The sequence below is a fragment of the Panthera leo genome, chromosome A3, assembly GCF_018350215.1.
Source record: "Panthera leo isolate Ple1 chromosome A3, P.leo_Ple1_pat1.1, whole genome shotgun sequence".
Lineage (NCBI taxonomy): Eukaryota > Metazoa > Chordata > Mammalia > Carnivora > Felidae > Panthera > Panthera leo.
The window spans coordinates 119,258,290-119,272,488 of record NC_056681.1 but is presented as its reverse complement, the minus strand read 5'-3'; the positions used below and the strand labels follow the sequence as shown (position 1 = coordinate 119,272,488).

The 14,199-nt window shown below is 51.5% G+C and overlaps 1 protein-coding gene across 4 annotated transcripts in view; it reads right to left on the bottom strand.

The window, feature by feature from the left end:
• The window catches only part of KIF3C (kinesin family member 3C), a 36,464-nt gene extending 22,265 nt beyond the window's left edge, over positions 1–14,199 (bottom strand). For all 4 annotated transcript variants that reach the window (XR_006200950.1, XR_006200951.1, XR_006200949.1 and 1 more), the window contains exon 1: positions 12,038–14,199. Coding sequence is in view for 1 of the 4 variants with exons in the window: in XM_042933495.1 (XP_042789429.1) it covers positions 12,038–13,579 (1,542 nt within the window). In the remaining 3 variants the exon portion in view is untranslated. The remainder of the gene's footprint in view (positions 1–12,037) is intronic.

Here is a 14,199-nt window from a genome sequence, read left to right as displayed (position 1 = left end):
ATTAAAAAAAAAAATTCTGCCTGACAATGTCCAAATGGATTCAAGATACCCATTTAGACAGTCAGGCAGACTTTGAGCTGCCGATCAGGCCTGGAATCTGCTGTACCAGCCAAGATTACCAGGGCCCCCAGGTTCTGAGCCTCCCCTACCTGTACAATAGGACTCTCAGGACTGATTTCTCTGTCAGTTCTTGCTAATTGGCCTTCATGTTAGATCTCCTCCTTGGATCTAGAACTCTGCTTCAGGATCTCTCCTTCTGGCTGGGCCCTGGGCTCTATGAAGAGAATTCTGGATGATGTCTGACTGTCTGTTATCACCCCACTCCCATTTGTCCACAGCCCCTGTGCTTCTCCGCCAGCCCCGCCGAAACCCAGCACAGACGTGGTCTGAATGACAACTGAATTTGCCTTTCTGGTGACTCACCAAGTCTTGCCCACTTGTCCAGCCCACGCTGTCAGCCAAGCCTGGCTGACAGAGCCTGTCTTATGCTAGAAGGGGGGGGGTGGGGGTGGGGGGCTGGTCCTGGCACAACATCTGTGGGCAGGTGCAAGGTCTCAGCCCCCACCTTCTCCCCATTCTCAACCCATGCTGTCTGCTTTGCCCCCACGCTCTGAAATATGTCATGCATGACTTCAATTCTTTGCTTGGAAACATGGGTGGGATTTTTTTTTTTTTTTTTGCTTTTGCTTTTGCTTTTATGTCCCCCCCCCCCCATTTTTTCTGAGGATACCGGTTGCCATCTCCTCCTTTTCTTTAGATCTCTGTCCTTACTATCACCTATGGAGGACAGGGAGGGACAGGGATGCCTCAAATCTGTAGGCCCACTTCAGGCTGGGATTTACTAAACAGAGGGGCTGGGAATACAGGGTTCCTAGTCCCCAGGAACAGCCCTGGAGCTCTTAGCTGCCCTAGTTAATGCTGCCTTTGTGATCTCTCAAGGCAAAAGACAGGTGGGTGGGGCCTGTGGACAGGACTGGGTTTGGTCCTACTGGTTCTAAATAAGTCCAGTGTAACTAAAAGGCCAGCAGAGGCTGCGGGGGTGGAAGAGGCAGGGCTGGGCGCTCCAGGGCCATGGTCTGACTCTTGAGAGACTGATACAAATCACGGCATAAGTAAGGCAGCCTCAGCAAATCATGGACCCCACCCCCTTTGCTTTACAGATGGGACACTAAAATGTGTCAACAGAGATGGAGTAGTCTAAGCCTGGAGACTCATAATTCAGGAAATTTTAAGTGTAATCTGGGGGTGCCTGGGTGGCTCAGTTGGTTGAGCGACCGGCTTCGGCTCAGGTCATGATCTCACGGTTTGTGAGTTTAAGCCCCGTTGTCGGGCTCTGTGCTGACAGCTCAGAGCCTGGACGCTGCTTTGGATTCTGTGTCTCCCTCTCTCTCTGCCCCTCCCCCACTCATGCTCTGTCTCTCTCTGTCTCAGAAATGAACATTAAAAAATAAATAAAATAAAGAAGTGTAATCTGCTCCTACATTGACTATGTTCTTTCCAGATAATTTCCCAATTTGACCAGGGTCTTGATTCCAGGCATTAGAGGCGGCTGCTGTGACAACTGATGGCCCATTTCATCACAGGGACCATGTCAGCCTTCAGGCCCAGCTTGGGATATGCAGAGGTTCACCCCTTCCTGTGCAGGGTCCAGTGCAAGACCAGAAGGAAGAGGAAGGAGGCCTCAGTACTCATTAAGCGCCGATCTGGAAAGACAGGAGACAGCCAGGCCCAGAGAGCCACTCTTCTGAGAAGATACCATCAGGTATGATTTCACAGAAGCCAGACAGGCTCTGCCCTGCCAGCGCCAGCTAATCTATGACATTCTGAGGGCAACAGTAATCACAGATGCAACTTGCCATGTGCCTGTGGCCAGGCTAGGTCCTTTTAAGATTAATCATCCCATTTGAGATAACAAGAATGATTGCCATTTGACATAAAAGGAAACTGAGATTCAGACTGGTAAACAGACTCGCTCAAGGTCATGGAGCCAGTAAATGGCAGAGGTGATATTTGAACAGCAGCTTCCTAACTCCACTGGCGTCCTTTTCCCCGTTCCACAGCTTTCTCCTGGGTTCAGGAAGGAAGGAGCCTAGGAGAGAAGCAGCATTTGGTATTTGCACCTTTGCCAATTCGGGAACCATCAGGAAAGCTCAGGGCGCCATTTCTTTCTCTCTGAGCCGAAACCGGCAGATCTCTGCTGAAGATGCTTTTGCCTGAGGCATCTTCTGGGGGCCTCTGAGATGAGTGGGTTAGAGTCTTAACCACATGCCTGGGGGGAGGCTGTCAGTATCACTAGCATCCCGGAGAGATGCTAACCCCTGGAATGTTCATGGGAAAGGCCACCTCCCGAGTCCCACAGAGGAATGATATAAACAGCACTGGGCATGTCAGAGAGCCTGAATGCTGGTACATTTGCTATGTAATCTATTACAATCTATTTGCTATGAAATCTAGGGCATCAGACCCTGGACTTCAGTTTCCTTATCCGTAAAACAGAAGAGAATACCACCAACCTTGCAGGCTTTGGGTAAGAATGGTGAGTTGGATAACATGTGAAAGTACTTGGTAAGTGATAAAGTACAATCAAATGTCAGCAGTTCCTTGTCAATCAGTGTCTACTCATCACAAAGAGCAACACAAAACAATCAGTGGAACAGTCGTTGCTCAAATCTCTTGTTACCACCACTCCTACTGTCACAGGCCTATTTCTCCTTCTGTGGCTCCCTCGTTACAGATCTTGAGAAGACAGCAGTAAGAGAAAAAAAAAAAAAGAAAGAAAGAAAGAAAAAAGAAAAAGAAACCAAAGAGACAACAGTAAAGGGAAGAACCGTGCTATTTGCAGTGATTTTCTGCCCCGGGGGACAGAAATCAGGAGACTCAGTCTGTTTCCTGCCTTGAGTCTCCTTGGATGGCTCAAAACACAACAGAAAGGATTGGTCTCTCAAATGCTAGGAATTCTCCCATCAAGAAGAAAAAAATTAGCGATCGGGAAGCGTATTGGCTGGGGAGTGAACTGAGCTGGACTCCGCTCCCAGCTTTGTATTGGACAGGGGACGGATGCCCCTCGGAGAAAAGCGGGAAGAAAAAAAACAGCCCGTTCACTTCAGTCAGAAAACCACAAACACCTCACGTCTGATCCCTACCTTCCTCCTTCTCCCCTACTTCCCTTGTTTAGATGTAGTGTTCTAGAGGGTGTCTCTCCAGCACCAGGGATGCAAGTGAACAACAGAACGCTATAATGTCAGAACTGGATGAGACCTAAGGAGGCATAAAGGGCAGACTCAGCATTTGACAGCCTGGGCACAGGGCCAAGGGCTTAGGTGGGTCACTGGGGTCATACAGACTCCAGCCCCCAGGCAATGCTTGGTCATTCCTCTCCAGTCTCCACTGCCCATCATTCAGGCTGACCTCTAACCCTGGGCTCCTGACCTGCTGCTTCTGAGGTGAATCAGCAAATAGTACAGAAAGCAAGGAATCATCTATTGATCATGTCTTGCAGTCCCTGGGAGGGGAAGTGACTTGTCCACGGTCACAGGATTTCCAATAACTGAATATCACTGAGAATGATTATCAACCCTGGATCTCCCTCAATTATTCATTTTTTTTTTAATAATTTTTTTTAACGCTTATTTTTGAGACAGAGAGAGACAGAGCATGAACGGGGGAGGGCCAGAGAGAGAGAGAGGGAGACACAGAATCTGAAACAGGCTCCAGGCTCCGAGCTGTCAGCACAGAGCCCGAAGCGGGGCTTGAACTCACGAACAGTGAGCTCATGACCTGAGCCGAAGTCGGACGCTTAACCGACTGAGCCACCCAGGCGCCCAAATTATTCATTGTTTTTAAGCCAATCTTCCAACCAGGTGTTAACACATTTCTTTTATATATTTTTCCTCCCTTAAAATTTTTAGATTAGTTTTTATTTAACAAAGTACTATATGCTTGCAGTAAGAATAAAAAGATAAAGGTAAAAAAAGTATAAATTGAAAAATGAAAGCCTCCCTCCCCATTAAAATTCTTAGAAATAACCACTATTAGTGAATTCTCATCATTCCTTCCAGAAATTTAAATAATTTAAAGACTTACTCAACTATACCTACTGATACATGCTCCTGGTCATGGGTACTCAAAAAGATTTGTTGATGATATGAATGAAAGGAGCCAGGTGAGTTAGGGGCATCATACGGAAGGCCAGAGATGGGTTGAGTTAAGCATCTCGCCAGATAAGAGCTCCCACTGGGGCCTATTAGCCTGGGATCTGGCATGAATCTTTCGTATCTGAGTTGGTGTTACAGTGTGGAGGTAAAGATCGCGGGCTCTGGAGACAGGCAGACAGAGGCTCCTGTTCTGGCCCTAACGCTTCCTAGGCACGTGACCCTGGGTTGTTCCTTAAGGAGTCTCGGTAGCCTCACTGGTCACGTGGAGATTAAAATAGTACTACTTCATGGGGCTAATGTGCGGATTAAAGAAAAACAATGCACATAAAGAACACAGGCAGCGTGTTCGGCTGTACGAAACCTGCACTAAAGAAACAGTAGCTATCATCATCATTACTATTGTTGTCATTATTATTCTGCTGGCTCACCTCAAGAAAGGAGAAAGCCTGCAGGTCCATCACCTAGTGCTATAGAAACAGATCAGCCCAGGACCTGGTACTCCTCTGTCAAGTACATCTGGCAGGAAAGGGAGACGACTGAGAAATAACTCTAATACGACCAGGAGTTAATGCCCAGGAATTTCTCAGCATATTACAAATTCTAGATATACCAAACCACAAGAACAGGTGCCCTCTGAACTCTGGCAACAGGGATCTGCCTTGCACAGCTGCATGGCAGAATGGCTAGCTTTGTGGGAAGAGGGACCATTTTCTTATCTCCTCAGGCTACCTGGTTCAACAGCTCTCAGGCCAAGAAGGCTCCAGAAGCGCCCTAGACTGGCCAGGTGCAACAGGCTGGCAGGGCATGGCAGGAGAAGGGTGCCCTTCTCTAGCTGCATTCCAGGCCTTGCCTCTAGTCCTCAGAGCACAATGAGAACATTATCATAGCCACTTGATCCAATCTTGTGCTATCTGGGGGCTGGAAATGACTAAGGGCAATAATACAGTCCTCTAGTCAACACACATAGGGAGAAACCCAACACTGGACCAAAAGGACTGCTGAGCCTCGACATAACTCGAAGCCCAAAACATCTGATGGAAATGTATGAGTCTTAAATGCTTCTTGCCAGGCAAATCTTTATATTATAAAACGCCCCAGCTCATGGTAGTTCTGTTAAATGATCACACTGCTGCCAGGGATGGGAAGGAAGAGAAGACACAGATCCCATCAATGCCAAGAGGCCATGGACTCTGACCTAGATGTCAGACGCAGCTCGGGGCACCCATCACTTTTTATCAGGAGGCTTCTCTCAAGGATGGTGGAGGACTTAGCTGAGATGGGGGTGTGTTGTGTAGTCCCTGATGACCCAGCCCCGTAAATCCGAGTGTCTGGCATGGGACTGGTGTCCTGGGGGACGTGGAAGGAACCAGACCAGCTTTGGGGAAGTAGACACTTCCTAGATTACTGGGGAGTCTCTCCAGAGACTGGTAACCAACCGCCCTATTCAGAGACCAACATGAAGACCAGAGAGCAGAACGATACTGGGTATTTAACTCCCCCCTCCACAGCACTTTTTCTCCTCCTGGGGCTCCTTCTCCCCAGAAGTCCTGCTATTCGCCCCTTTACTCACTTTCTCCTTCTTTCTCCCTGCCTTTATGACCCCACTTCTCTTTCCCCTCTTCACCGCCCCCTTCTATTTCTTTCCTGTCTTTCTCCCCGTTCTCTTCTCTCTTTTCTTCATTTCATTGTCTTTTTCTAACTGGCCACGATAGAGAACTGAAAATTATTTTTTATTATTGATTGAATACATACATTAAAACTTAAACCCTCTGGTCTTAATTTTTTCTTTTTTAGGTTTTATTTATTGGGGCACCTGGATGGCTCAGTCAGTTAAGCATCTGACTCTTGATCTCAGCTCAGGTCTTGATCTCAGGGTTGTGAGTTCAAGCTCCACGTTGGGCTCCATATTGGGCTCCACGTTGGGCATGGAGCCTACTTAGAAAAAATAGTAATAATAATATAAAGTTTTATTTATTTAAGTCACCTCTACCCCCAACATGGGGTTCAAACTCATGGTCAAGAATTGTATGCTCTTCTGACTGAGCCAGCCAGACACCCCTAATCTGAATTTTCAAAAAGATGAACTGAGTATTTTATATTTTGCTCTAAAAAATAGTATTTCCAACAATTAAGGACTTTTAGGAGGAGGAGGGGCTTTAAAGACCATCGAGTTCAATGGCTTTGCTGATACATAAATCCCTTTTGAGCGCCTCTGACATTCAGTTTCTCCTTGAGCCCTCCCAGGGATTGAAGCCCACTACCTCTAGAAGCAGCCCATTTCTAAGTGTTAGGAAGTTTTTTATATTGACTTTAATCTGCTTCTGTAATTCCCATCCTCTGGCTACCAGGACAATCTAGGATATAAAAACAGGACAATCAGGGCGCCTGGTGGCTCAGTCAGTTAAGCGTCCGACTTCGGCTCAGGTCACGATCACACGGTTTGTGAGTTCGAGCCCCACATCGGGCTCTGTGCTGACAGCTCAGAGCCTGGAGCCTGCTGTGGATTCTGGGTCTCCTCTCTCTCTGCCCCTCCCCTGCACATACTGGCTCTCTCTGACTTAAAAATAAATAAACATTAAAAAAAAAATAAAAAACGGTGCAATCATCAGAAAGTGAGGTGCCTATTGGGTTCAAAAGATGGGGGTAGCCCAGCTGGCTGTGAGGTTCTCCCACTGGAGTAGCTGGCTTGGGTGGGCAAGATTGAGGAGATATATGGCAGCCAGCCACTGGCAGGCCCTGAATGCCAGACTAAAACGTGGTGTGTCTGACTTATCAGGAAGGTGAAGCCAAGAGACACTGTCCATGAGGCAGTAATAAAGTTGTTATTTACCGAACACTTACGTGCCAGGAACTGTGCAAAGTGCTTTAACACTGATTATCTCATTTAATCCTGTTAATTATTGGTACTGTTATTGTTTCACTTTATAGATGAGGTAACTGAGGTCTCAGAGCTAGTAAGTCACTAAACTCAGGTCTGTGTCTGATGCACCTGTTCTGAATACAGCACGCTACAGAACAAGGTCAGCAGAGAGACCAGGACGGGAGACCCCAGTCTGGGAGTCATTTACATAGAGGGAGAGAGTGTCAAGAACAGAGGGTGAGGGTCCCATTTAAGATCTCTTCTAAAGACGGGCCCCCAATCTCCATTTCTGGTCTTGTGCCTCCTCTTAAACTCCACCGATCCATCTCTAGCTGCCCATTGGATTTTGTCACCTCAAGTTCAATGCAGCCACACAACCTCCTGCCATTTTCCACCACCTTCCTAGCAACCAGGTTGCTGATCTTCCTAATTCTTTAAGCATAAAAGAGGATCAAATTTTGTGTTAAACCAACCCGGGCTCGACTGGATTTGCCACATGCAAAATATGAGGCCTTGGGCAAGTTACTTAACCTCCACGGGCCTCGGTTTAACAGCTATAAAATGGGAAGAGTGACACCACCTTTCTTGGAAGGTGCTTGTGTGGATTAAGTTGCATAATTTATAATACAATATGTAGTATAGTGCTTGGCACATAGCAAGTGTTAAGTAAACGGCATTATTACTGTGATCACTGCTATTTCTGGAGCTTGAAACTCCCTTTTTGCATAGCTTCTCGTGGTTATCCCAGTGCTCATGAGTTGGGGGGGGGGGGGGGGAAGAAGAGGGACCTACAAAGTGGACAATAAAAATTCAATGCAGTTTGTATTCTCTGCAATGACCTCATCCCTTTGGCTTTGGGAGCGGCTGCTGCAGGGTCTCTTTTCTACACCCACCACAGACAGAGCTGGGCTCCGGCCAAGACCTGCCTGCTCTTCTCCCTCCAGGCCTAGTTATGTGGGGACCAACAGGCATGCCTCTTCCCCTCCTCTCTTTAACTGGAACCCTCATTTTGTGTCATCTGCAGCCCTGACCTCCCCGAGACACACTTCTGTTTTCTCTCTTAAGTATCCAGGATCAAAGTTTTAGAGATTACCTGGTCCAATCCCTCAAACAACTCAGTGCGAAATTAAAGTAGTCATTTAAAAAACGTCTTGCGGGGCGCGCCTGAGTGGCTCAGTTGGTTGAGTGACCAACTTTGGTGGAGGTCATGATCTCACGGTTTGTGAGTTCGAGCCCCGCGCCGGGCTCTGTGCTGACAGCTCAGAGCCTGGAGCCTGCTTCTGATCCTGTGTCTCCCTCTCTCTTCCCTCCCCCACTCATGCTCTGTCTCTGTCTCAGAAATAAACATTAAAAAAAAAATTAAAAAAAAAAAACAAAAACGCCTTGCACAATTAAACGTGAATAAAGTGGGCCTTCTCCCAACCAATCCATATGCTTTCACCAGTGCTCGCCGCAGTCCGTGCACTGTGCCCAGACACATGTCGGCAAAGCCACAGCCTCAGTTGTGGGTCTGTGACTTGCCCTGCGCCCCCTTCCCCATAGGCCCTGGAAGCCATCAAGCCCCCTGGAGGTACTATATAAGGGTTGCTAATGATTCGTGAGAAAGCAGGCGCTGGTCACAATCGCAATCACAAGCAAGCACACATTTGCACACCTAACACCCCCTGAGGCCCACGGTGAACACAGAAGGAGAGATGAAAGGAGACTCCAAGGAGACAGGCACTGTGTTTGTACACAGTGAGGACAGAACAAAGGAAGCAGGGAGCCTGGAGGTGGAAGAGAAAGCGGGCGAGACAGACTGTAAGATGAGTCAGAGAGTGAACGAGGGCACTAGGTCGCATCAGCTACCGCTTAGTTGCCCCCAGAGGGTGGTGTGAGCGGGGAAGAAGGGGATGGGGGGAGGCGAGAAGGGGAGTTGATGCCATAACCCAGAAGTGGGAACCAGAGGAGAGTGTGGCTGATGGGGAGCAGAAGCTCAGTTAATTTCCAGGAGGGACCCGAGCTCCCAGCCTTCTGAGTTCTCCCACGTCTTTCTTGCCCGGCTCTGCTTCCGGAGCTGCAGGGTTATGGCAAGGCCTCGGGGGACGGCTCGGCAAGGAAAGAGTCAAGCTAACAACAAAGATGTCAACCCCAGAGATCACTGGACCCCTGCTTGGTAGACAGAAGCCACCCTGTGGCTGCTAATGCCCCTCCATTTATTTGGCTCTTTCAACGCATTTCAAATGCCCACCCACTAATGATCTCATTTAATCTTTGGCACAAGCCCGTGGAATAGGCAGGCCCGGGATTATCTCTACCTTGCTCCTCCCCTCTTTGCCCCGGTGACCCCTCAAGAGTCCTCAAATGGTTTCCTCCATCCCAGAAACATCCAACATTGAACCAGCCAGCGCCTTAGAGGTACGAGGAGCTTGGGGTCCTCTGTCCAGGCTCCACTTTGAGTTGCTTGTTGCTGTTTGTCCTGGGCTGGGTGTGATAAGAAGTCACAGGACATGGACTCATTCCCCTCCTGGAATTTCCCAGCCACCCCTCCCCCTCCACTAATGTCTGAAAGCCTGGCACATAATGACCGTTTCTCCCAGTCCCCAGGGAGATGTGTCAGATATGCGGGACTTCTCATTAGGCGAACGGAAACCTAAGGCCTAGAGAGGCGAAGGCCTTTGCCCTGAATCACACAGTGAGCAAACATGGAGGGACCGTGATGACTTGAGAAGAGCACAGGTCTGGGGGCATTAGGAGACCTGGGTCCCAGTCCTGGCTCCACTGCTTATCAGCTGAGGGCACAGAGAGAGTCACTCAACTTCCCCAGCCTTGGTTTTCCTAACTGTCAAATGGGAACAAGTAGTTCCCATCTCTTGGGGTTGCCTGAGGTGAAGATGTCAAAGAGTTACAGAAAAATGAATTTTTCTGATTATCAAGTAGCACAGGTAACATCAGGATGCTGCTGTCATGGAGAGGCCAGATCAAGCATAAAGAGTCTAGGATTTCCTTAACTTACCTGTGTGGCCCTGGGCAAGTCCAGGCCTCAGTTTCCCAAAGCCCCTGCCAGCATTAAGAAGGAGGGTTCTGTGGACCATGCCTTTAGAGCAAGAATTCTGGCGCTGGCTGCCCTGATCTCCTGACCATCCTATTATCTGTGCCCACACTGCCTGAGATCCAAGAATCTTACTGAGGGAGCCAGTCAGTTGCCAACAATGGGAGATCCCATTGTTCCCAGAGGGAAGAATCCACTGGATCCTTCATTCCAACCCCTCTACCCATTTCGTCAGGGCCGATGTGTGCTTTTGCACCGTCTCAGCCTCCACAGCCTCCCAGCCTTAAGGGACATGAGGATGGAGAAGGGAAAGTAAGGGATAAGGGGGCACTCTTGGTAATGAAACCAATGACAGACTCCTGCCCGTGTAAGCTTCCCCAGTGGAAAGTACCAGACTGCCTGGATTCCCTTCCTCCTAGGGAGAGCTGAGTGTAACTATTCTGCCGTTAACATCTTGCTTCTCCCAGGATGGCCCCAAAGGTGCCGGGCCCCTGATCCCTTCTTTGAGGAAGCACCTCAGCATAACCCTTGCTGAGCTCACGGAGGTGAATTAAATATTAAATATGCAAGGCCAGAGCCGCGGGTGCAGCAACACATTCCCATAAACACAGACAATGGCATACAGCTCATCTTCCCGTCTTGCAGCAGCTGCCGCTCTCCTTCCGCGGGCTGGGTTCCCTGATCCCCAGCCCACACTCTTGAGAGGGCATAAAAAATAGCAATGTTTTTTTTCTCTCGAGCAAGTGAACCAGCAAGTGCATGGTTCCCTGTGTCCTTCCTCCAACCCCTAGTGCTGAGGAATCCAGGGACCCGGAAATACCTGGAACATTGAGTTGTGGCATCAGCAGCAGTGAAATTTAACAGGTCTGTGGCTGGCCTGGCAGGGACCTCTGTAGCTTAGCCCCACCTAGGGCCTGGAGGCCCCCATCGGGAAGGGGACGGCTCAGGAAGGCCCAGATAGCTCTCAGGGCAATGGGGAACTAGCTCTTACTGGGACCAGGACAAGGCCTGGGTGTGGGGGCCAGTTTGCTTCTCAGGTTGGAAGAGCTTCAGAGATCACTGAGACCACCTCGGTTTTAAAAAAAGGGAAACTGAAGTTTGAGAAAAGGAGGAAGCAACTTACACAAGGTCACTTAATGAGCTATAGAATAGCTAGGCCTAGACTCCAGGGCTCCAGGGTAGAGCCCAGTGCTCTCTCCTCCCCTCTCTGTGATCCCTGAATCTCCCTCCTGACGCTACCAAGGACCAGGCTCTGCACTGCATGGCTCCCGTGGACTGCTTTCATGGGAAGCTGGATCCATCCCTAGTCCTACCTTGCCATCCAAGTACCGAAAGAGCCCGAGGTCCAGGCATTCCAGCTCAGCTCTGCCATTTTGTAGGATGGAACCTTGGTCACGTCACCTCTCTGACACTTACTTAGTTCCTTGCCTGTACGGTGGGGACTTAAGAACCAGGACCCTGGATGGCTCCTGTAAGGCTCAAATGAGACCGCGTTTGTGGGGCATTTGGTCAACCGGGAAGTGCTGTCCGAATGTCAGATATGGTTAAAATGGTGTGAGGTGTGAAGGTGCTGCAGAGGGAGGAGGTCCCAGGGGAGGAGGCTGTGCAAGACAATCCACACCCAAACGAGGCTGACCTGGTCGTCCCGTGGACCCGACTGACACAGACGGCACCAGCAGAGATGGACAGGCAGTAGGTGAGACCAGCTCAGGTTCACTGGCTTGAAAGATCACCTGCCTGCTTTGCTTCGTGTGTGTATGCGTGTGAGTTTGTCTGTCCTCCTAGGCGCTCCTGGAAGGTTCTGCCTGGCAGCCCGGAATCGCAGGAATTTGCCTGGCTGCTCCAGGGGAGCATCTGGCAAGAGGGCAGTGTGTGGCGCTGAGGGAGGACACCTTGCTTCACTCAGGTCAGGGCACAGACCCTCAAAGAAAAGCCTGTCACCCAGATCCCTCTGGGGACCTCTGGAGTACCCCTGCTCTCTGGGGCCCTTACCTTGTACTTGGCTGCGAGCAGCTCTGTGGCCTGCTGCTCCCGCCTTAGGTCTTCCAGCATCTTCTCCTTTTCCTCCAGCAGCTTCTGCTTCTCCTCGCTCACGAGGCTGCGGTCATCCTGGATGGCTGCCTTCTCTTCCTCCAGACGCTCCTTCTGTTCCTGCAGGTAATTCTCCATGTTCTTATCCAAGGCTGACTCCAGGGTAGGCTGGGGCGGGCGGTGGTTGTTGTTGTTGCCATCCTCCTCTTCGGCCACCCAGGCCTCTATCACTGGCCCCTCAGGGTACCCGGCTGGGGCTGACACAGCCTTCTTCCTGCGGCTGCTCTTCCTCCGGAGCCGCTTTCCCAGCATCCCCTTCTTCTCCAGCTGGGCCTTCAGGCGGGCGATCTCCTCCTGAAATTCCCGCAGCAGAGTGTCCTTGGGGTCCTCGTTCACCCGGGGCTTGTTCTTGATGTTCTTGGCCCTGTTGGCAAAGCGCAGGGTGGAGAGGCTCTCGTCGTAGCTGTGCGAAGCTGGCCCCAGGGTGGCCACCATGATGGTCTTGGCGTTCCCCCCCAGAGAGTCCTGGAGCAGCCGGGTCAGCTTGGAGTCCCGGTAAGGGATGTGAGTGCTCCTGTTCCCCGCCAGAGCAGCGATCACATTGCCCAGGGCAGACAGTGAGAGGTTGATTTTGGAGGCTTCCTTAGGCCTCTCTCCACCACCACCACCACCACCACCACCGCCACCGCCACTCCCCGTGGACTGCGTGACCGTCCCTCCGGCTGTGTTGGGGCCTGCCTTGTTCTGCCTCTCACTGCCAGCCAGGTCCACCAGGTTGAGCTTGCCCACACGGATGTGGTCCTGACCATCTGAGCCACGCTCACTGCACTCCACCGTGATGACGAAGATGGCATGGGAGCGGGAGCTGACCTCATTCATGTGAGTGCTGCCCACTGCCCGGGTCTGGTTCCCCAGGTTCATCACGTGCTCAATCTCCTTGACATTCTTGGTGACGAAGGAGGAGAGGTCCTTGATGTAGACGCCGGTCTCCGGGTTCTCCTTCAGTTCTAGCCTCTTGCCAGGCTCCTTGGAGAGCAGGTCTCGAATCTCCTCCTGGTAGATCTCCAGGTAGGAGGCCCGGACCAGGTACTGCTGGTTCTGGGAGCGAGAGATGTGGGTGAAGATATGCTCAAAGGCATTGGGGATGACCCCGCGCAGCTCGGGCTCCACCCAGGTCCCCTGCATGGTGTAGGTCTTGCCAGTGCCCGTCTGGCCGTAGGCAAACACCGTGCCATTGAAACCCTGAAGCACCGAGTCTACCAGGGGCCTCACGGTTTCATCATACAAGTCCGCCTGCTTGGAGCTGGCATCGTACACGGCATCAAAGGTGAAGGACTTGGGCAGCTCCCCTGGGGCAGCGCGGGGGTTCCGCAGGGTCACCTGGCCCAGTTTCACGTCCATGGTCAGGATCTGCTCGTGACCAGCAGCCTCCTCCTTCCGGCTGAGGGGGCGGCACCGGGCCACCACCTTTAGGGCCTCGCTGGCCTTGGTTTTACTGGCCATCTTGCCGCTCTGTCCTTCCTGCCCCCAGGGCCCCTCCGCAGCCTGGGCGGTCCTGCTGTCCTCTCTAGGTCCGGATCAGCGGGCCGGCCCAGCCCCCAGGCGCCGCTCTTCAATCCGCATGCAGCCTCCTAGGGTGGGGATGCTGGGAGGTGGCCCCGCCGCTGCTGCAGTCCGGGCCTCCACCGCTCTCCGGTCCTCGCTGCACCGGCCGGGCAGGGAGAATTAGGCAGAATCCTCGGGCAGCCGCGGGAGCCGCACCGGCCGAATGGCAGTGCCCGGAAACCGCCCCATGCTGGGGCAGAGGGAGCGATGCCGTAAACAGCTACGGCAACAATGAGATAAAGGAAGAGGAAAATGGGATGGGGGTGGGCGGCGAAGCTGTCTTCTCCTCCTCCTCCTCTTCTAGGGATCCATGGCGGGGGCTGCTGGTCCTGGGCGGCCGGGGGTCCCGGCCCTCCCGAGGGCAGAGGCTCACCTGGGGTCCTCCCCCCGCGCTGGGGGATCATTCATTGCAGCCAGCGCGGCTGCCGCTGCCCCTGCCTCCACCTTCCCCGCCGCTGCCACCGGAGAATGAGAGAGAAAAACAGAAGGGGATAGGGCGGAGCAGCCGCGGCGAGAGT